The sequence below is a fragment of the Lepisma saccharinum genome, chromosome 14, assembly GCF_977018435.1.
Source record: "Lepisma saccharinum chromosome 14, izLepSacc3.1, whole genome shotgun sequence".
In the NCBI taxonomy this organism is placed as follows: domain Eukaryota; kingdom Metazoa; phylum Arthropoda; class Insecta; order Zygentoma; family Lepismatidae; genus Lepisma; species Lepisma saccharinum.
In genome coordinates, this window is record NC_139242.1 from 20,743,634 (window position 1) to 20,765,246 (window position 21,613).

At 37.0% G+C, this 21,613-nt stretch overlaps 1 protein-coding gene across 2 annotated transcripts in view; it reads right to left on the minus strand.

Annotated features, from left to right (window-relative positions):
- yrt (erythrocyte membrane protein band 4.1-like yurt) overlaps positions 1 to 21,613 on the minus strand; it is a 48,843-nt gene that overhangs the window by 16,043 nt on the left and 11,187 nt on the right. For both annotated transcript variants that reach the window (XM_083135220.1, XM_083135221.1), the window contains exons 4-12: positions 21,504 to 21,582; positions 20,915 to 21,012; positions 19,961 to 20,081; positions 16,867 to 16,954; positions 12,038 to 12,126; positions 11,381 to 11,482; positions 6,623 to 6,760; positions 2,609 to 3,042; positions 1,626 to 1,745 (exon numbers count right to left, since the gene is read on the minus strand). In XM_083135220.1, the coding sequence (XP_082991346.1) occupies positions 1,626 to 1,745; positions 2,609 to 3,042; positions 6,623 to 6,760; positions 11,381 to 11,482; positions 12,038 to 12,126; positions 16,867 to 16,954; positions 19,961 to 20,081; positions 20,915 to 21,012; positions 21,504 to 21,582 (1,269 nt within the window). The remainder of the gene's footprint in view (positions 1 to 1,625; positions 1,746 to 2,608; positions 3,043 to 6,622; positions 6,761 to 11,380; positions 11,483 to 12,037; positions 12,127 to 16,866; positions 16,955 to 19,960; positions 20,082 to 20,914; positions 21,013 to 21,503; positions 21,583 to 21,613) is intronic.

Genomic DNA, 21,613 nt, shown 5'->3' on the forward strand with positions numbered 1-21,613 from the left:
TAAAAAAGAGCTATACAAATTCAAATAAGATACATGTGTGTCCTCAATGTTTTCTGCTTATTTTGCAACACAAGTGGCATGTGAAATGTCTGGTACTGGAAACATGTGCAAAGAGGATTAAATTATAGCTGCCAATACTGAGTATGTACAGTATGGGGCACGAAATGTCACTCATTGAGAATGGCGTATACTTTTAATAATGTTGGGTGTTGGAGTACTATATTTTCATACAACGTGGCTTGGTTCATGCATAGTTCAACAGATGGCAGCCCGTGACAATGTGACACATAGGCACCCACCCTGCCCCCAGCTGTAATTTGTGCAACATGGCAGACAAGGGAAGAATATCACTTCAGGAGAAGGTAAAAACAGTGGTGCTTTGCAGAAACAAAGAATGTTCGCATACAGCAAACATTGTTTTGGACTTCTTGCACAGTTTGGCCTTCATGTCATGTTCAATCATTTTCCTGGCAGAACAACGTGGCACCCACTCAGCACCGATATTAACCCATGTGACTTCTTGTGGGGCTACCTAGAGAAGAAGGTGCACCTAAAGAGAACTGCACCTATAGAACAAGTGCAAGCCAACATCATTGCCTTTTTCTGGGGATCGGGAGGGGATTTGTCTCAACTTGTCAATCACATGAGAGTACATCTGGAAGAGGTTCTACAAGAAGATGGACAAATTGAACATGTGAGGCATACTGGCTAGCTCTACACATCGTAGTTGATGGGGTAAAACAGAAGTGTAACTTATTAAATTACTAGGGGCAATAAGTGCTTATAGCTAAAGACATGCAAAAGTAAAAAGGTAAAGTGTTCCCCTGTGCATAGCACCACGCCATGAAGGCGTATAGGGGGTGTGGGGGTAACGGCCCACACTTTCTTGATCCGGTCGTGAGTGGGGGTGATGTGATCAGCATCACGCCCCTGACCACCTTTACCCCCCAGGTACCCATTTTTATTCGACGCTGGGTGGGCGCCGGGGCCGCTTCCACCGTTAGAAAAGTTCCCGGATTTGAACCGGGCGGGGATCGAACCCAGGACCTTGAGCATGGTAGTCAGACGCATTACCGACTGAGCCACCGCGGCCACTATGACATGCATATTTCGTTTTTGACAAAAATTTAAATGTGAAATAACACACTGCGTAATGTTCATTTTACATGGTTTTGAAAGGTGTGAGTTACATTTTCCTAGCATGTTTTCTCATAAAATGCTGCGAAATATGCTGCAAAATTCAAAATATAAACTCTTAAACACAAAATTTAAGAATTTATTTATCGAAAAAAAAAACACTTTCTAAAGTCTGAATTATCCTGCAAGTTACGCTATCTATCGACCTAAACTATCACATTGTAACCGTCTCCTGTTGTTAAAGGGAAGGCACAAAGAGAAGAAAGTTCTTCACTTGTAGTTTTCCCAATGATAAAGGCAAAAGATGCTAAAGAAGTCTTAATACTTAAGTTTTCAAGGTGAAAATATGAAACCCCAAATATTTTCTTTATCCTCAGTTAATCCCATTCCAATATCTCTCTCTCTAACACACACAGATAAAAAATCACTGCTTCCTACAGATGCAAAATAATCTAACACAGTTATTTTTAGTGGTTCATAATGCATACCTTCAGATTTATTTGAACTTGTGGAAGCAGACAAATCATTTTTCAATTCCTCTGCATTTGTAGAACCCATCTTTTCTTTTGCCAAACTTTTTAAGAGATTATCCAATCTTTCCTCAGCATCTGTAAATAATTTTAGACTAATTATTGCATCAAATTTCAAACCCAACACTCGTAACATAAACAAGCTATTTTTCTATTACACACACACATACACAGTATATACATAGAGATTAATGAAAGCAATGGACTACTTGAAACTCTGGAGTAAAAACATCAAGGAGATATGAAACTGCACCTGCACCTTCCATTACATAGACTAAACTTTTATCAGTTCTATCAATTCGTCTGTACACTATAAGAAATTTCAATAGCTGTTTCAGTTTGTTTGAATCCTAGAGAGATGTAAAATTCATCACAATATTAATTACGTGCTGTGTATCGGATACACCTAGTCGCTTTAAAACTTGTTTTCTATGGTGCAAAATATCCAATTTACTCTTTCGTTCCCATCAGCAGAATCATCATCAGAGCGACAATAGTTCCAGGAATATGATGACATATGATGTGGAACTTTAAACTTAACTTTTGCCAGTAACATGGTCCTACTGTTACTCTTCTCCTATAGATTCCTGTCAAAAGGCAACAAATATATAGACTAAACATTTAATAACAAGAGGTACACAGTTTTTAATACTGTAGCGGTGAATGTGATTGGCACTTACTTGATAAAAGGGGCACACACGTCATTAGGTGGAAAATTCTGATTTTTAACTGCGGTTTCTGTAAGGTTCCGCTACACCATTACTTATTATGCCTATCTATAATGACGTCAGGCTGTTGTATTTCTTCATCAGAGAAGTGGAATGTGTAAAATAATAAGCATTCCGTGCATTAAAAAGTATTTGAAAATAGACATTTTGTTTTTCATGGAAACATCAAAAGTAATACAAACACATTTCTGAAGCAGTGCAGACATGCCTTACCTGTTTGCGTGGCGTTTACTGGACTGTATGAAGGACTTGCTGGCTTTTCGGGTCCGTTGATCATTGTACTTTGTGGTGAGGTTCTCTTGAGAGTACCATTACCAGTACTTCCAGACACAATACTGGCTGTAGGTGACGGACTATACTGAGTAACACTGGAGGCCGAACTCTGTCCTGCGTAACTAGAGGAACTTTTTGGCTTGGTAGGGGAAGCAGGGGGCGTGACTATCGCAACCTCTACTTTTGAGGTTGACGATGATGCAGTGTCAGATGGTGCTGCAGCAGAACTTTGTTCATCAGATTCCTTATCTTGCTTTTTTCGTTCCCTTAAAACGTGTGATTGCCTGCGTGCGTATCGCTGGCTTGGTCTTCTTTCAAACTGTACAGTCCTTCTAGCTCGATTTTGCTGTGTTGTTTGGAATTCTGTTTTTCCACTAAAACATGAAAAGAAAAAAACAGAACTGTAGTAACCACACTGAATGTACCTGTACATATTATATCTCATGTCAGACATACACTTACTAATATGAAAAATATACACATAAAGGATTGCCATACTCATATGATTTTGCAGGATTCATCACTGTTTGTCTACCCCATTTTAAGTTAGAATTTTTTATTTCTTCAGAAGAGGTAGGTATAATTTGCTTCAAATCCACATTAAAATGGCCTACTGCATTTTGAGTTGTCAATATAAATTGTCCCTCTGTCTTTTTTGTTTCTAACTTGGCTTCGTATGGTACATGTTTAAATATTTTTTTTTTTCTTTTCAAAGCATAACCCATTGGAGTCAGTTAGTGAATGGCATTAATTAAAAAGATGAATGTACAGTCACGTACACTTCTGGGTTGTAATTATTCCATTAACGCTCAAATGAATCGTCACAACCCAGAACTGTCCGTGACTGTACCACAGGGTGTATACCAAAACAATAAATCCATTTTTTCTTTACTTTTGCTTGACCTTTTTTTCCTTTATCTTAACATTTATTTAATCACCCCCTACTTAGGTACAGTTAATTGATTGATTGAGTTGGGTGTTTTAAGTCCACTTTATGCACAGTAAGGCTAATCGGGACTGGACCTAAAGCTTAAAGTGGGATCCGAACCACTATGCGCCTCCAGGTATACTTAGAAATTAAGAAAATATTTATTTTTATTCAATGAAAAATCCCTACCACAAGATCCGTCAAGATGAAAACTGAAACTGTACTTTAAGAAGAGACTTAGACTTGCTAATTATTAATGCATGTCAAAATTAATGCTTCAGACTTCATCCTGAATGGGGAATGACCACATTACTTCATTTAATATTTTTACAAAACTTCACGCATACAAGAATGAAATTCTTAAGAAACAAAGTGAACAAATATTTAACCACAACTCAATATTTTAGATTTCCAAATATTAAATTTTAACAAATCCCAGTACAGGTATATAACAATGTAAATTCACAATACTCTAAAAAATAACAAAAATTCTTGATGATGATTTTTTGACTTTTTCTTGACTTGCTTGATCTACCTGTTGATTTCTTGACTGGTACACACCCTGTACCATTAATGTTCTGCATGGTATATTTGCAATTTCATATCAGCTAGGTAATTTTTAAGTATGAGCAAAAATTCCATAATGGTCCAGCAATATTATATTGACTAACTATATTCTATGATATTTGTTTACAATATCCATCAGTAGAGGCATGCAAATTTCATTTTTGACAAAAACACGAAATATGAAATAACATGCTGTAATGTTCATTTTTCATGTTTCTGAAAGGTCTGAGGTGCATTTTCTACCCTGTTTTGTCACGAAATAATGCGAAATGAACTGCAAAATGCGAAATTGACTCTTAAACACGAAATTTACCATTTATATACAGACGAGAGACTCTCTGAAGTCTGAAGTATCCTGTGAGTTATGCAATTCACGGAAAATTTAAATATTTGAGAAGCAAAAATGGACTCCTTTACACAGGAATAGGGATGGGTCGATATGAAATTTTGGCCGATACCGATAAAGTACCGATATAAAATTTACCGATACCGATAACCGATATTCTACCGATCCGATATAAAATTAGAAATGGCCCTTGAAGAACCTGAAAGGTTCACTGACCTCTTTTATAAATGTGTGTTTCAAGGTGACTGCAGTGCAAGATAAATTGCCTATTTAGACATTTACTTTTTTAGAAAGTAGGGCATGGATATTATCCATAAAAATTACAACAAAATGGCAGAATTTTGCACTAAATTATCAGATAATTATCGATATATCGGATCGGTAAAATAATCGGTAATTTTACAGATAAACCGATACACCGATATGCCTATATCGGCCAATACCGATAGAGTACCGATTAATCGGTCCCATCACTACACAGGAATAAACTTAATACTCTGGTAACTACATAAATGTGCTATTAGAAGGGATAAATTTATTTCGTGTAATAAGTGCAGTTTTTAAATCAAATTTAGGATTATATTCGCAATTTTAAAACCAAAATGTCATTTTATATAGCACTTTTGATGTGATTAATCACCGCTATAACACCGAAATTTTATTTTATTTACCGCTTTTGAACCCGAAATAGACTTTTTTTGTGTACCGAAATTTTGCTTTTATATTTACCAAAAATATGTGCCTCTATCCATCAGTAAGCTAATTTTTTCATTTCATTATTTATACAGAGAACTGATCAATATTTCATCAGCCTGAACTGATAAAAGATTAACTGGATTCTTATCAACATCAATGCGTTACTATCTGTTCTGCCTCAAGAACAATCTGTTTTCACTAAATCAGTTATTGTATTTCAGATCCAATTAACTGAAATAATAACAATGTGAAACAATAAGATCTTTTATGAATTATCTATCAGATGCAGTGTGGAATTTTCGCAGAAATTTCTACATAGTACATCTCCCATGTGTGCCAAAACATATGGCAATTTAAAACTCTATGCTGGGAGAAACTAGGTCTGTCAGAGTCCACAGCATTTCAAAGGAAACAGATCCCGTTGCAGTAGCACCGGCAGAGACAATTTCACACAGGTAAAACCGCAAGAGTGAAAAATCATGCAAAACCAGGACTGGCTTTGTAGCTCAGCTGGTAGAGCAATGGAATGGTATGGCAGAGACCAAAGTTTCAGTTCTGGTCGAGCCAGTATTTCTTGCTGAAATTTCTACATATCATTATACAGAGCGCTCTCTTTAATTCGAACTTGGATAATTCGAATTATTGGATAATTCGAACAAAAGCACATTCCCCTTAAAACCCCTATCTAAAATAATGTTAAAAATGACTACTTAATTCAAATTTGGAAGGTTAAATTTGGATAATTCGAAGTCAGGTTTCCAATAATTTAACATAAATCTTTCCAAGAAAGACCAAAGTGGTTGCTACATAAGAAATTCCAACAGATGACTCCTCCCCCTTTTCTTCTTGAAAAGTTTGTTTTTATGGTTAACAGATGTGTTGACGGCAGATAAGAGAGGGCAGCAGGAATCCCCCAGAGCTTTTTTTGTAGGAATGTGACCTTCACCTCTCAGAAGCAAGTTGAGAGGGGAGCAGATAGCCAGACAGAAGGTGCCATTTGTCTGTGTTTTAGTGGAGTCACAATGTCGAAACATGTTGCGTACAGTAGCTTAACATCAGATAAGAAAGTTCAAGTGCGTGCGAAAGAGAAAGCATGCTAGACTTCCCCGATATTGGCGTGTGTTTTAAAGTGGTTCAAACAATCACGTGATGCGAATATTCCAATAAGTGTACTGTTCCTGGATGAAGATATGGATGAAACATAGCAGTTGTAAGGTGTACTGTTTACATATTAATGCAGTTTTATGTTTAATACAGTGTGTTATTTCATTGGTGTGTTTTTCTTTTATTATATTCTGGTTAATTCGAATTTTGGACAATTCGATTTTTTTTCGCAGCCCGTTGGACTTCGAATTAAAAAGAGTCCACTGTACTACAATTCTTAATTTACCATGGACATTAAAGTTTAAGACATTACCTGTATCGGAAGCGTGAACCCATGCGGAAGAAATTTTGCCTTGCAGAAGGGCCTTTTACTGGTGCACGAAGTCTAAAGAATGCATGATGTTCCACAGCACATTTCCACAAGTGTTTGCAAGCCTTCTCATTGTGTAACCTACGCACAGAAAGAATGGAACAAAATTTTACAATTAAATTCACAGAAAACTGGAGACTACATTCCCTTACAGTTAGAAATTCCCAAAATTATTAAATATGCCTTCAGCATTAAATGGTATTTCTTTAAAATATTAATATTATTAATAATAATAAGTATGCATTTGAGTGATGAGCACGGTATGACAACCAACTACATCACTATGTCAAAATAGGATACAAAATTGGATATGTAAACATAAAAATATTCATTAAATCCAAAATTATACATCATAAGTTCATATTGTAGCTTTCCACAAGTTCAGCTATTAAACCTTTGAGATATTACTCATATTCCACTAATAATAATACAGTGAAATCTCAGTTATACGTTTTATGGGGGACAGAAGCTCAAAAACGTATAACTTAGAACCCTTGCTTTTGCAGAAGTCTCATTCATTCACCATGCAACCTTGAACACCTGCTTTACGATCGGGGAACAAGCGCACAATTGCCAAAACAATAGTCACTAAATCCAGCTTTCTCTAGGGTTTTAACACATTCTAAAAGTGTGATTCAGGCATCTTTTTTTTCCCTTTCTCCACAAAAATATATGTGGTCAACTGAGAACATGGCTCAATCACTATTCGCACTTCTTTACATACGCTTTTACATAATTGTTCCTAGTATATGGGAGAGGGAGGGGGCATTGCTTGGAAAACTTTCCTTTCTTCTTGTTTGCCGGGAAAGAAGTTAGAAGGATTTATCAACTCCAGTTATCTGATATTGGTTTAGGAACAAAAAAAAAAAAGTCTCTAATCTCTTCTCACAACAGATAATTAATCTGCAACTGCTGTTCAGGGCTATGCAATAATTTCATGAAGCAGCCTTCTTTTTAATGCACCTATCTGCATAGCTAATATTGCTCGTATGTCCCTTACAATACAATAATCCTTCCCCCTTTCTTTCTGCAACTTGGTTCGGGAATAAGCACACTGCTGATAAAAAAATAAAAAAAATAATGCTGTAGTCCAGCTTTTCTTGTCCTCAACAAGTGCTTTATCTTTAAAACGTGCAGGACCTTCTACTCAGCCACCTGTGCGTTGTTGCCAGGCTGCTTCCAGCGCCCGTGTTATGTCTAGCTCTTCCAAAGCAGTCCCTTGACAGATATCTCTTTTGACAGCAATGACTCATCCAAAATAAAGGATGCATCTTTTAGTTCTTCTGCTGCCTTCTCATAAACAAAACTGTAACTATTATCTTGCAGATAACACAAGATTAATCCTTTTGACACTAGAGACAGTGGCGTGCCCAGGATTTTCAAGGGGAACCTTATGTATACATTTTCTTTTCTTTTGCCTCACCGATGGCATCTTGGTAACGTCGTCGCCTTGTAATCAAGGTGTTCCGGTGGAGGCACATAGTGGTTCGGATCCCAGTTTAAACTGTAGGCCCAGTCCTGATTAGCCTTCTGTGCATAAAGTGGACTTAAAACCTTTAGCGGACGAAGCTTCACATGCCTATATTCCAGTTGAAGCTGGCACTTTTCAAACTTGCCGCAAGTACAAAAAAATCGTAGCTCGAGAACTAATTGTTCTAGAGAGAAGTAAATTGGTTTTGTTTTCTTTCATTAAGACAGGGCTTTTAGTGAGGTAAAATTTATACATTGTGCTTCCCAAAAATTAGGGTTAACCACATTTGGAGGGAAGCGTGACAAAATACCACTATATGAGGATATGTAATGCTCGTGCCGCAACTTAGGGAAAAAAATATGAAATTACAGCGTTCGTAAATTTTCCGTAATTAAGGAATTTTGCTTCTAGTGTCGGCCCTATGGATGCTGGATGGACCAAATTTTGAAGAAAGCACGACAAAAGACCGCTCTATGATGTAATGTATTGCTCATGCTGCAACTCTGAAGAAAAAAAAAAGAAAAGAAACTGAAGAAATTACGGCGTTCGGAAATTTTTAGTAATTAAGGAATTTTGCTTCTAGTGTCAGCCCTATGGATGCTGGATGGATCAAATTTTGAGGGAAGCACGACAAAAGACCGCTCTATGATGTAATGTAATGCTCATGCTGCAACTTTGAAGAAAAAAAAAGAAAACAAAAGAAACTGAAGAAATTACGGCGTTCGAAAATTTTTAGTAATTAAGGAATTTCACTTCTAGTGTCAGCCCTATGGATGCTGGATGGACCAAATTTTGAGGGAAGCACGACAAAAGACCGCTCTATGATGTAATGTAATGCTCATGCTCATGCTGCAACTTTGAAAAAAGAAAAAAAAAAAAAAAGAAATTACGGCGTTCGGAAATTTTTAGTAATTAAGGAATTTCGCTTCTAGTGTCAGCCCTATGGATGCTGGATGGACCAAATTTTGAGGGAAGCACGACAAAAGACTGCTCTATTAGTATATGTAATGCTCGCACCGCAACTTCGAAAAAAAATGGAAATTACGGTGTTCAGAAATTTTATGTAATTACGGAAAAATTCTAATTTTGGGCATTTGCCCCCACTTACCCCCTGGGCCCTTAATTGTCGGATGCTTCTTAAAATGTTGCTTTTTGTTCATTCTTACATTTAGAATTTAATTTTTTCAAAAAGATGCTGTGGTTGAGAAGTTATAGCCTTTAATTTCAATTTATCCCATACTAACAAAAGGGAAACACAAGTGTTCTTTGTTTCAAATGTCGCTTGCAGAAAGAAGATGCACACAATGTTTAATACAATCGCTGCATTTCTTCAGAACCATTCCCATGGTAAAAATAAGTCATAGTGTTCAATAATTTGTTTATCTGTGATTTAGTTTGGCACAAAAACAAATGTTCTGCAAACTTCTCTGTCTTCAACAACTGTATTATCTTTAAATATGACTATAATAAGACACAGCGGAACTCCCCTCCCCTGCAGGCCATCTTGACTCCCCTCCCTTTCTTCAGTTTGTTTGTAATGTTTACGACAGGCTGAGAAGTGTGGCGCCAGTGACTTGTCTGACAGCTTGAGATATCAGTTTCTGAGCAGATACGACTTGCGCACAGCAATGCAAAGAACAAAAGTAAGATTATGTAGCAGAGGCCAATCTGGTTCAAAGGTGCATTCATTGCCCATTCCACGCCCTCCTATGCAAGTGACATAAATAGAATTCCAAGTCGAGAGTCGGGTCCCATGTTGACAGCTGATAAGAAAACCTGTATGGGAATGGGTGGCAGATGTTATCATCACGGAAATTTTGAACTCCACGAGCAGCATTCTTTCCAGCAAGCAGAGTTTAAAAACATATAACTGAAGTCTTTTCCTTGTTGGGACTGAACTCGAACGTTTAACTGAACAGTCTTATATCTGAAAATCGTATAACTGAAATTTAATATCACGCAGCCTTAGGGGAATTGGCAGGGACCGCCAGAAAAAAACTGTACTATCGCGAAACGTATAATTGTGATTTCACTGTAATAATAATAATAATAATGACAATGATAATATTTTTACCCGTGGTTTATTTAAAATATGGTGTGAGAAGTTATTGAAAAAAACAGAATTGAAGACAAAAAGAGTTTGTGGGAATGCACTAAAAAATGCAAATACTTGTCAATAACAAAGTGGATCATGGGACAACCAGAAATAAATATTTAACCTCTATTTTGACAGGAGAAAAAATGGGAAAACTAAAATTCAACATGAAGTAATCACCAAATTCCATTTTTGTAATTTGTATTTATATTTTTAATTGATAGCTCACTGGGTTAACTGCATCTGTGTGGTAGGAACAAACATATAAATCTACACATTGGAACTCTTACAAAGCTTCAATACTGACTTTTTACTTTTGACATTTAGATTCAAATATGAGGTGTTGGCAACACTTGTTCCGACATTTGTAGGAAGCTTTCACACTGAAGCAACAACAACACTTGGCATTTAAAAATAAACCTTCAGAAATAAAGTCAACCTTTCATACACGCATGTCACTCTGACTGGGTCATTTTCTCAATAGTGCGAATCATGCTACCTCAGTCTGTTGGTTGCACATAAGTGTTGCTTGTCGCTTTGGTACAAAAGCTCCCTACATGTTAAATCCCAGCCAGTGCACAATGTAATTTTCTTTTCACTCATCAAATCATCATTACTAGGGCCCGGGTAGTTCTCGTACCTGCACAACAATGACGGAACATTTTTCCTCAATAACGTTCACCCGGCTATCAATTGTCGGTGGGATAAAAAAATTGGAAGGGGGTTATTATTTTTCGAGACTGCATCTGCTTTCAATATCTTCGTCTGTAATTTCCTTCCCCTGCTATCGATAATATAAACTATTTGTTGTGCTAAAGTTATGAAGAATTATAAAATAACCCATTACATGCAAAAAAAATTACGAAATTATAGAAATATGTATTATTACGAAAAAATTGAGGAAATATGTTGTAAAAATGTGAAATTGTAAAATATATCAAAACATGCCTTATAAAGTTCGTCTATTTCGGCTGATTTTCATCCGATACGTGAAGATCTCACCCAAACATTCGATCTGATGGCAAATAAAATATGTCTTGACATAAAGTCCCGGGCCCCAATCATTACACTTAACCCAATGAGGTAAAAAAAGGGATGTTAAACCAAATAAACAATGAAATAAAACCATGTGTACCTGAATACAAATGTATGTTCTTGCTCCCTGCCCTGGTCATCATCCTCAACCACCACCAAAGTAAGTTTCTTCTTTTTGAAGTCCAACTTCCCTATTTTGGGCCTGGAATGGAAAAGTCACTTTGTAACACTGTGTGCCAAAATTATCACCAAGCCAAACGATTCCTCGACAATGTTGCATTTCATATGATATAAAAAGAATCTCAATATCTCTAAGCAATATTTCGGTTGATTCCTAACATACACAAGAAAAACTAAGAATGTGCTGTTTTAATATGAAATTGCTTTAACCTATTAATGATAATCTTAACTTGTCAAAAACTAGACGTAATTCTTATGCATCCTTCATCGCATTTTAGCTTCTCATCCCAACCATTTTGATGTACCAATATGGTTCAGATCTTTATTTTTTATTTAGAAATATTAATGAAGCAACTAAATAATAGCGATAGTCATAAAATAAGGTTACAAGCACATCATAAAATGATCCCACAATTTCTGTATAAATGCAATCTACTGTTGACTCTTACATTTCGAACATTGATGATTGGAAAGTTATTGACCCCCTTATTCTTAAAACATAAAACATTAATATTATACATAGATCTGATGAAGTTACTTTTTTGATTACATGTGGCTCAAATGTTTTAAAACTTACCAAAAGAAGAGACCGATCTTCTGTATTCCCTCAAACACAAGAATCCCAGTTGGTGTTAGACCCAAAGAATATTCACACGCATCTTTTCCCTAGGAGAAAAAAGATAATTATCAACTTCGAGTATGTGCATGAGAGTACATTACATAGAACACAAATATAATGCAATTTTCCACTATCCTGAGTCAATTCACGATGTAAAAATAGGTTATTTTTATTTTTTAGAAAAATAATTGGAGCAACTAAGGAATTGTGGTGGTCAGAAATGAGTACGATAGCTTAAAATAAAGTCAACCATATCATAGATTGATGTGTACCATTTATGGTAATTGTTTGATTATCTTATTTGCAGCATTACTATCAGTATAGCCTCAAATTCCACATCAATCATATGATAACATTTAGTGCTATGGAAATATTTCACACTCAAGCCTCACAAGCTACATTCCACACTAAAAAGCACTACAATTACAAACTTGATCAAATTTGACTTAGTAAGGAGTGATCGCACAGGAATTTTAGGTTTTGTTATAAGCCATATGCTTCAAATAATTTTTTCCCACCTATACGATACCTTTTTAGAAGAGTTATAGGGTGGGAGCATGCAGAGAGTGTCCTTGGCGACAAGCCAATGGCAGGAGTGCAATGTTGTACAGTTAGGAGACTGCGGCGTTGACGCCGCCGAGTTGTTTCTTGGAAGCAATGGGTGTTAAATTTTGATGAATGTTCACAAACATTGCGAGTCTGAGTCAGTTTGAGTTCAGCATTTTCGTAGCAAGGTCGGTGTGAAATTATTTTACTCGTATACCACGAAGAACACTTGTGAGAGGATTCAATATGTTTGATTTGATTTAGTTTATTTTACTTCGCGTTTTGTGCCTCTTGGCTAATTTGCGAAGATGGGGATGAGTGATGAAATGATGAAATTGATGAATGGACATTCACAAACAACCAAGCCCGACCGGGATTCGAACCCGGGACCCTTGGCGTCGCAGCGCGATGTGCTAACCACTTGGCCACAGGGTCGGGTTATATGTTGATTGATTGATTTGATTTATTTTACTTTGCTTTTCTGCCACTTTTGGCTGATCGTGAAGATGAGGATAAGTGATGAAATTGATAAAGGGACACTTACAAACAAACACCCATGCCCAGCCGGGATTCGAATTCAGGATCCCAGGCATCATAACGTGCTGTGAAATACAGCCCTTATGTTCAATTGTTGTGTAATAGTGTGTGTTCCGTGAGTGTTATTTAATAATGTCGCTCTCGAAACCTAGCACCAGTAGTACAGGCACCGAGGGTAAAATAATGTGTTCACAAGACAGAAATCTTATTTTTAAAGTGTACGAGGGCTGCTGGAAAAGTTTCTGCAAACTACCACCAACAGTTGTGCTAATGTTCCGCTATTATAAAAATTGGAAGAATGGACCTTCTTTATGTTTAAATTATCTTTGATTGTTTGTTTAAGTCTATTTGTTTATTTTTTACAGCAGTTTGAAGTAGTAGTTTCGTGTGAGAAATGGAAATTTCTCGTGAACTCTTTTGGGCAATGACGTTTTTATGATTTCAAATGTAGTTTAACACTGAAACAATGCATCGAGCGACTTCATTTGACTTTTGGGGATGAAGCACCATCCAATAGGACAGTGTACAATTGGTTTTCCGAATTCCAGCATGCTCGCACATTTCTCAGTGATGAATTTCGTGAAGGTCGTCCATCCATGTCTGTTGTTGCCAGTAATGTTGATGCTGTGCATGAAATGAGAGAGATTGGCATGTGACATACCGTGAGATTCAGGCATCCTTGAACATTGATGTAAAAGCAATACATACAATTTTGCATGGTCACCTGAACGTACGGAAACTTTCAAGCCATTGGATCCCACACAACTTGACCAAAGCTCAAAAACAGGCTCGTGTAAATTGGTGTAAAGAAATGTTCAAAAAAAAATTCAACCGAGGCAAGTCAAATTTGGTGTACTACATCGTTACAAGGGACGAAACTTGGATCTATTCATACGAATCCGAAACCAAACAGCAATCCACTGTTTGGGTGTTTCAAAGTGAGTCAAAACCAACAAAAGTTATTCGTTCGAGGACTGCTGCAAAGCAAATGATTGCTTGTTTCTTCGGTTATACCGGACATGTGGCAACAATAGCTTTAGAAAATCAAAGGACTGTAAATGCTGAGTGTATACAACAATTTGTTTTTGAGAGGTCATCAATGAATGCGTAAAATCGACGCATTATTCTTCACCACGACAACACCAGTTCCCACTCAGCACACCAAACTGTTGATTTTTTGTCCATTAAAAATGTCGAATTAATGGCTCATTGTCCGTACTCACCTGATTTATCACATGAAAAATAAGATGTGTGGTAAGCGATTTGTGTCGCCTGAAGCAGTTGTTGACGCATTCCGAACAGCAGTTTCTGAGGTATCAGCTTCAGAGTGGAAAAAATGCTTTCAAAATTGGTTTGAACGGATGCAAAAGTGTATCGATCTTAAGGGTGAATACTTTGAAAAACAATGAAGACATTCCAAGAATTTCACGTGTCGTTTTTCATATTGATTGCAAAAACCTTTCCAGCAGCCCTCGTATTCTTACTTCAATGAATTGGCGTCGAAAGAAGTGTGTGTTTTCTCAGAGTCGAGAACTTACGGCTATAGCGTGTGGTGTAGGTGTATTATAAAACAGGGTAAAATATCTACCACAGAAACAGGTGAACCCCTATTCAAATCTCCTGGGAAACATGCATGAAAAGAGAAACAAGAGCGATGACAACCATGTAGTTCCTCTACAATAAATAACTTCAAACTTCTTTCAGGTACCAGTTTCTATTATATGCTGAGGTGATTTGATATTATAATCCTGTGTAGAAATATTCACTGTACTCAAATATAATGTGCATGCATTATATATAAAAAAAATCTGAATATTGAACACAGCAAATTCTCTGTGTTTCCCTTCCACTAGCAGTTCATATGGCAATAGCACTAGCTGCGTATTGGCTGAACTCACGTTCCTTCTACAAGCATACGCCGCATAACACTGTATGAAATGACATTTAGCCCTAGATTTTGTGCCTAGAAAATACATGCAACATTCCCGTTCCGCAATAGGAAAATGTAATATTGATAATTTCAGGAATTTTTTTTTTAACAGTTTGTACATTTCTTCCTACTATGCATGGAAAGAGTAGCAGCACTGTCTAGTTCAATGCATTTTGACTCTCTTTGCACTCACGTGACTAGTTGGTTACAAAGTGCAACATCAAGTTGTCTCCTTTGTTGATTTGGTGTCACGTAGTGTATTTGGTGTCTGCACCATTTCACAGAGTGGTGTGATCACGTGGTGTTTGCTAACGAAATTAACATTTATAACAGGAGACAGGCATTTGTTCATTCTTCTAAACTTGAAACACCCATGTTCTTGCATACAGCTTGGTTGAACACAATTTCCTTGCAACAGCCTGACACTTACACCACACCTACTGTCAAAAAGTGCAGTGACCTTGACACGTCCACTGTAAATGTCCTAAGATTAACATTTAGGAGCCCAAGGCCATTTTCACAAAATCCCTTGCTGCCCGAGCCGATTTTGAGCAAAATGCAGAGTTTCAATTAAATGAGTGTAGATCGAAGGCTAATTGCCCTAGAGAGATGAATGACATACCGTTGTGCACGGAATGAACCGGAGATTCAGACTATATAAAATGTATGCAAATTCGACGTATATGTGGTGGGCGAGGGAAGGGATAACCCCTAAAATTCCAAAATTTCGGAAAGAAATGGGGATTCTCCCCTCCCTCCATGACAGTGTCGACATGCACATGGAAATTATCGCTGGCATGTAAGCACACAAGAATATTGGCATTATTATCGTTTGACCAATGTAACGTGAGTTGTACCCCAAAAGGAATGGTCAGCACGCCACTGATTCAAGCTTCACAATGCAGCGTTACCTTGAAATGACTGTACCTCAGAGGCTAATTGACCTAGAGAAATGAATGATATACCGTTGTACGTGGAATGAACCAGAGATTCAGATTATATAAAATTTATTCAAATTCGGCATACTATATATATGGAGATTTTTTTTTAAAAAAAAATAGGGTTTCCCCCCTACCCCCTGAAAAAAAAAAAGGATGGAAAACATTCCTTTTGACCTCGGGTACCCATAAACAAACTTCCTTCGAACACAGTTTTCAGGGGTGAGGGAAACACATTGCTTTAGAACAACAAAGCCAGCCTTCCTTTGTCGGCAAAATTTTTCCCTTGAAAAAAGATGCAAAAAAAAGTCTCCTTTTTCCTGCCACTTTCATGAAAAAAAAAGAGGTGCAACAATCATTTCTGATAAATACATGTGTTAACAAAAATATGAAAAAAGAAAATCTGAATTCTAGCCAAAAATAGCGAAGTTATAACGTAAAAACTACGACCTTGACAAAGCGTCTCAACTGAGACAATCGGGCACCCAAGGGTTACCTAAGAGCATCTCGATCGAGACGATCGGGCACCTAAAGGTTAAGTCACAAAATAGAGACTTCCCTTGGGTGGAAAGTAGGGCTGACTGATATTACTTTGTTCTCATACCAATACCAATGCTGACAATCTTAACGATTCCCACACCCATCGTAACTGTACCATACAAATCTAGCAGAATTTAGTTTTTTAAAAAGTAAAAATTTCATAAGATACTCACTGCAAAAATAATGAAAATCTTGGAATTTGCATGCTATTTGAGATGCTTGGACTCCAGGAAAGTATTGGCTAGTATCAGTCAATAGATTAAATAAATTACATAGAAACAGACTATGAAACTCACCAATACTGTATGCATGTCCACACCGTACATTTCTAACCACTTGGCCTTGTTCAAGAAACTTATTTCTGCCTGTGCTGGTGTCTGACCTCTGAAAAAGAAATGATAATTTCTGTTCTTTAAAAAAGATCTAAAGGCAAGTATAGTGAATTGTAATTACCTGGAAGTATATGCAGACATCTCCACAAACCAATAATCGAAAAATTACATACTAAAACCCCGAATGACACCATCCATCTATTCAAACCCACAGCTGATTAGTAGAGGTGCAAATTTCGTTTTTGACGAAACTACAAAATATGAAATAACATGCTGTAATGTTCATTTTTCATGTTTCTGAAAGGTCTGAGGTGCATTTTTCTACCCTGTTTTGTCACGAAATAAGAAACCCAGCTGCCTCGCCGAGCGTTAGTTCCCATGAAGCCTCCCATATATCACCACCCCTACTTCAAGGTGAAGGAAACAGTGTGTCCGGCAATAAACTCCCATATCTGTCCCGTACAAATTCATCTAGACTCTGGTCCACGTCAAGATAATTTCAGCCCAGATGGAGCCTATCAAGATAATTTCGGCCGAGAAGGAGCTAATCACCTGGAACTTCAGGCATTTAAAATTTAAATGCTTTCTTCCCCGTTTTAAAACAAGGAACGTCTGTTCTCGGGAGACTTGCAGGTGGCCCTACACATGGCAGCCTCCACGAGACGCATAAATTCCACGACCACCGCCCGCTAGTCTCAGCTCATAGACAGCTCAGTGACAAGGGTGATTAGTACAGAATTTTGAACTTCAACCCTGCCAGAACATTTCTCTTGGTATCTCTTCGCTTCGATGGGATTTGGCAGACAAGGAAGGCATAACTTTAACGGAGTGTCCCAGTTGCGAGCAATAAAAATTGAGTTGTGAGCATTGGAATTAATTAGAACAAAATACTTTTCTTTCCCGAGATCAGCTCTCGAACAAGTTGCTATTGTGTTTTTATGTTAAGGGATTCTCACCCTTATTAACCCCGTGTGTTACGATTCTCGCCCCTACATGCAGAAGTGACCACGTGTGGGCGGAGCAAAAAGTTCAACGACCAATAGAGTGAAGGACAATTCTTGGGAGAACGGAAAGAAAAGAGGAAGTAAGGACTTAAAAGAAGCAGTAAAAAGTTGGCAGTAAAAAGTAGGCAGTGAAAAAGTTGGCAGTGGAAATAGACATTTCGATTTGGCAGTTCGACATTCACTTTTTAGAGAGACAGTTTTAGAACATTCACAGTTAAAACTTTCAGCACCTTTATAGGTCAGAGAGAAGTTGTTTTCTCTACTCTGGACCATGCATAGAGTCCTAGCTTTGTGATTTCAAACTTCTTTAACGTAACTGGATAGGCCATGGTGCTAGAAGCATCGACCATCAGCGGTCTGCGTTGCTAACTTGTCTGACCCGGTGCATCATGGGTCCGGGAGTGTTTTGTCTTGTGTCGGTGAGGGACCAGAGATTGTAAGTATATCAACAGAAATGTATTAAACATTATTTTGTAACATATTTCAGTGTCCAGTGTTCTGATTTTTTTCAATTTTTGATTCCTACATGTAAAAACAACATTTGGCTTGTAAACGAAGACCGATGAAAAAGGAACTTCATCGTCTTTTTTTCCATCGGCCGAATTTTGGACCGTGACTAATTTAATGGTACATTTTAATTTCTCCTAGCAAGAAAGAACATCCATGCCTTAAATAACGTAACAGTGGTTCGAACCCTAAACGCCCCTATTTATTATTTAAATTTTTAATTACCGTTATATAGAAGGGATAAGTTTATTTTGTGTAATAAGTGCAGTTTTTAAATCAAATTTAGGATTATATTCATAATTTTAAAACCAAAATGTCATTTTATATAGCACTTTTGATGTGATTATTCACTGCTATAACACCGAAATTGTATTTTATTTACCGCTTTTGAACCCGAAATAGACTGTTTTTGTACCGAAATTTTGCTTTTTTACCAAAAATATGTGCCTCTACTAATTAGTAAATACCAACCATAATTTGCAACAACATGATTAAAATCCCATGCAAGCAGTAGAGCAAAAGTGCATATTTCTAGATGGAAAATTCACAAGGATTATTTCCCTTCATTTTATTAATATTACCAAAATTTAAATTAAAAAATTTATCAATATTTGGTTCCATCTCAAACAAGTTCATGTGCAAAATCATAATTTGAGATTTTCTTTAGTCAATTTTAAAAATTTCCACTTTTCAATGAAATTTTAATCTGTGTCCTTTGTACATCTGGCTTGCAGTAAATTGTGATGAAATTGTTACAATGATAGATAATGGGAATGACTGCAAGAGTAAAACACACACAAAATAATGATCATTTACATGTATATTTTTTACTTTGGAATATGCTGTACTAGCTTCTGGGTTTTCTTCGAGCATACCAATTGCAGGAGCCTTAAAATACATTTTAAAAAAATGTCAATACTTTGAAGCACACATCATGCTCAGATAGGTTAATCGAGATTGGACCTACGGTGTAAAGTGAGATCTGAACCACTGTGCTGTATGCCTCCACCAAGATTGTACCTGGCATCCCTCGATAACAAGGTGACAGTTGGCCACAGTTGAAAGAAAGAAAAAAAATGGTAAAAACTAAAATTCCAACCCTAGAATGTAGCTTGGGAAGTATTGAAAAAAAATTACCAGTACATACTCATTATTTGCTGTAATTAATGAAGAGCATTCAAGCAACTGTAATGCTGAATTCTTCAAATGATCATAGCTAAGTTTAAGTTTGCTTTATGCACATGAAGGCTAACTGGGACTGAACCTACAATTTAACATACAAATAAGCATTTAAACTACTGAATTTTTGCTCCACCAAAAAATCACAAGTAAAGAATCTCTATATATGGGTGTCACATGGTGGAAAATAATTACTTTCTTCATACATTTGAATATTTTTACGAGATGTGTGTTTGCCACTACACTGGAAATGGATATATGAACAAGAAGTGAAGAAAAAGATTATCTTAAGCATCCAAAACCTAGAAGCCCGCTTCATTTGGTTTCCAACTTCTAATAAATTATGAAATGACAACGAAGATAAATACCTGCATTTCTTGAATTCTTCCAATGCAGCAATTTCCATGTCTTCCGTTTGGTTTTGACAGAACCTGAACTCTGACACAACAGCCGGTGTGTGGATACCTTCTTCATAGTCACCAAGCTCAGCTAGAAAATGAAACGATCTTGTAAGAGGGAGGAATGAATGCAGGTGTTCACCCAAAAATATTGTCACTTGGGACACTAACACAAACAATAACACCAAAAAAACTGCTTAATAAAGGGCAAACTTTATAATTTTTAGTCATATTTCAGTAATGTCAGATATTTATGATCTATAGCCATGACGGCCTAGCAACCCTGGCACGGAGACTGCCTTTATTGCAGTGGCCCTCTGTTGCTGCGTTTACCTACAAGGAAACTTGCGGTCAAACCACCAATTAGGCCTACTGCTTGGTCAAGAAGTGGCAACATTACAATTCCTCCTCCCCGAAGCATTGATTGATTGAATTGGTGTTTTAAGTCCACTTTATGCACAGTAAGGCTAATCGGGACTGGACCTACAGTTTAAAGTGGAATCCGAACCACTATGAGCCTCCACCGGGTATCAAACCTGGGATCCTTTGATTTCAAGGCAACAACGCTACCACTGCGACATCGGGGAAAGCACTCCTCCCTGAAGCAGGCAGCAGGGAAACAGGATTTTCTCAAATTCTCAAAATAACTGTTCCACGCTGTGAATGGACACCAGTTTTAACGGTGACTCCATTATAGTTATTAGTATCTCAATTTTGCCATTTCCTTTACCTGGAATAATACACATCCCACACCATCCTTCCCTAAAAAAACAGCATCCAATGGCCACTTCAGATATTCCATATATATTAAAGTTATAATGGAGCTTCAGTTGCTCCAAGTTGGAACCCTTCTCCGTATACACATTGCACATCTATGGTTCAGAGTAATATTTAAAGCAGCAACAAAACCAGTACTGTACTTACACTGCAAGGAAAGGGCTGCAAGTTCTATGAATGTCTGGTATGGGCATTCTAACCTCCCCTCCAGGATATCTTGCTTCAACTGCAGAAAAAACTGATACCTGTTAAATAAAAAGAAAACGTTTGTTCAGTGAACTTCAAATAATAAACCTGGACATATTCGACACATATGCTTCTTGCACTGGTAAACCAAATGCATTACACCTGAGATGGACTCTGGTATTCCTAACCTGCAGAGTTATTGTGGCATCAACATACACCTTCCATCTAACTCTATCCTAAGCAACAGTAGTTCACCGTTGACCACTCTTATTTATATTGTCATTCCATCTTGGTCTTGGACAGGTCCTTTAGTCCCAGAGGTTGCACTTGTGGCAAATATAATAAGCATTGTAATAAACACACGTTTTTTTTCATGTGCAAATTGCACAAAAAGGTGATGTACAGTTATTGTCGACACATATACAAAGTAAAAATTCAACTCTATCTTACAAATATGAATCACTTATATAATTTAAATCAATATAATTAAATTATATAATTTTATTGTTCCTAGTGAAAACATAAAAACTATATGTAATGTCGTAGTTACCTTGTTAGTTCTTCACGAAGATTGTTAGGTTCAGATGAATAAAATTTAACCTTGAGACGGAATGTGTATGGTGGTCCAACTACAAGAAGAAAACAGAAATTAAAATATTA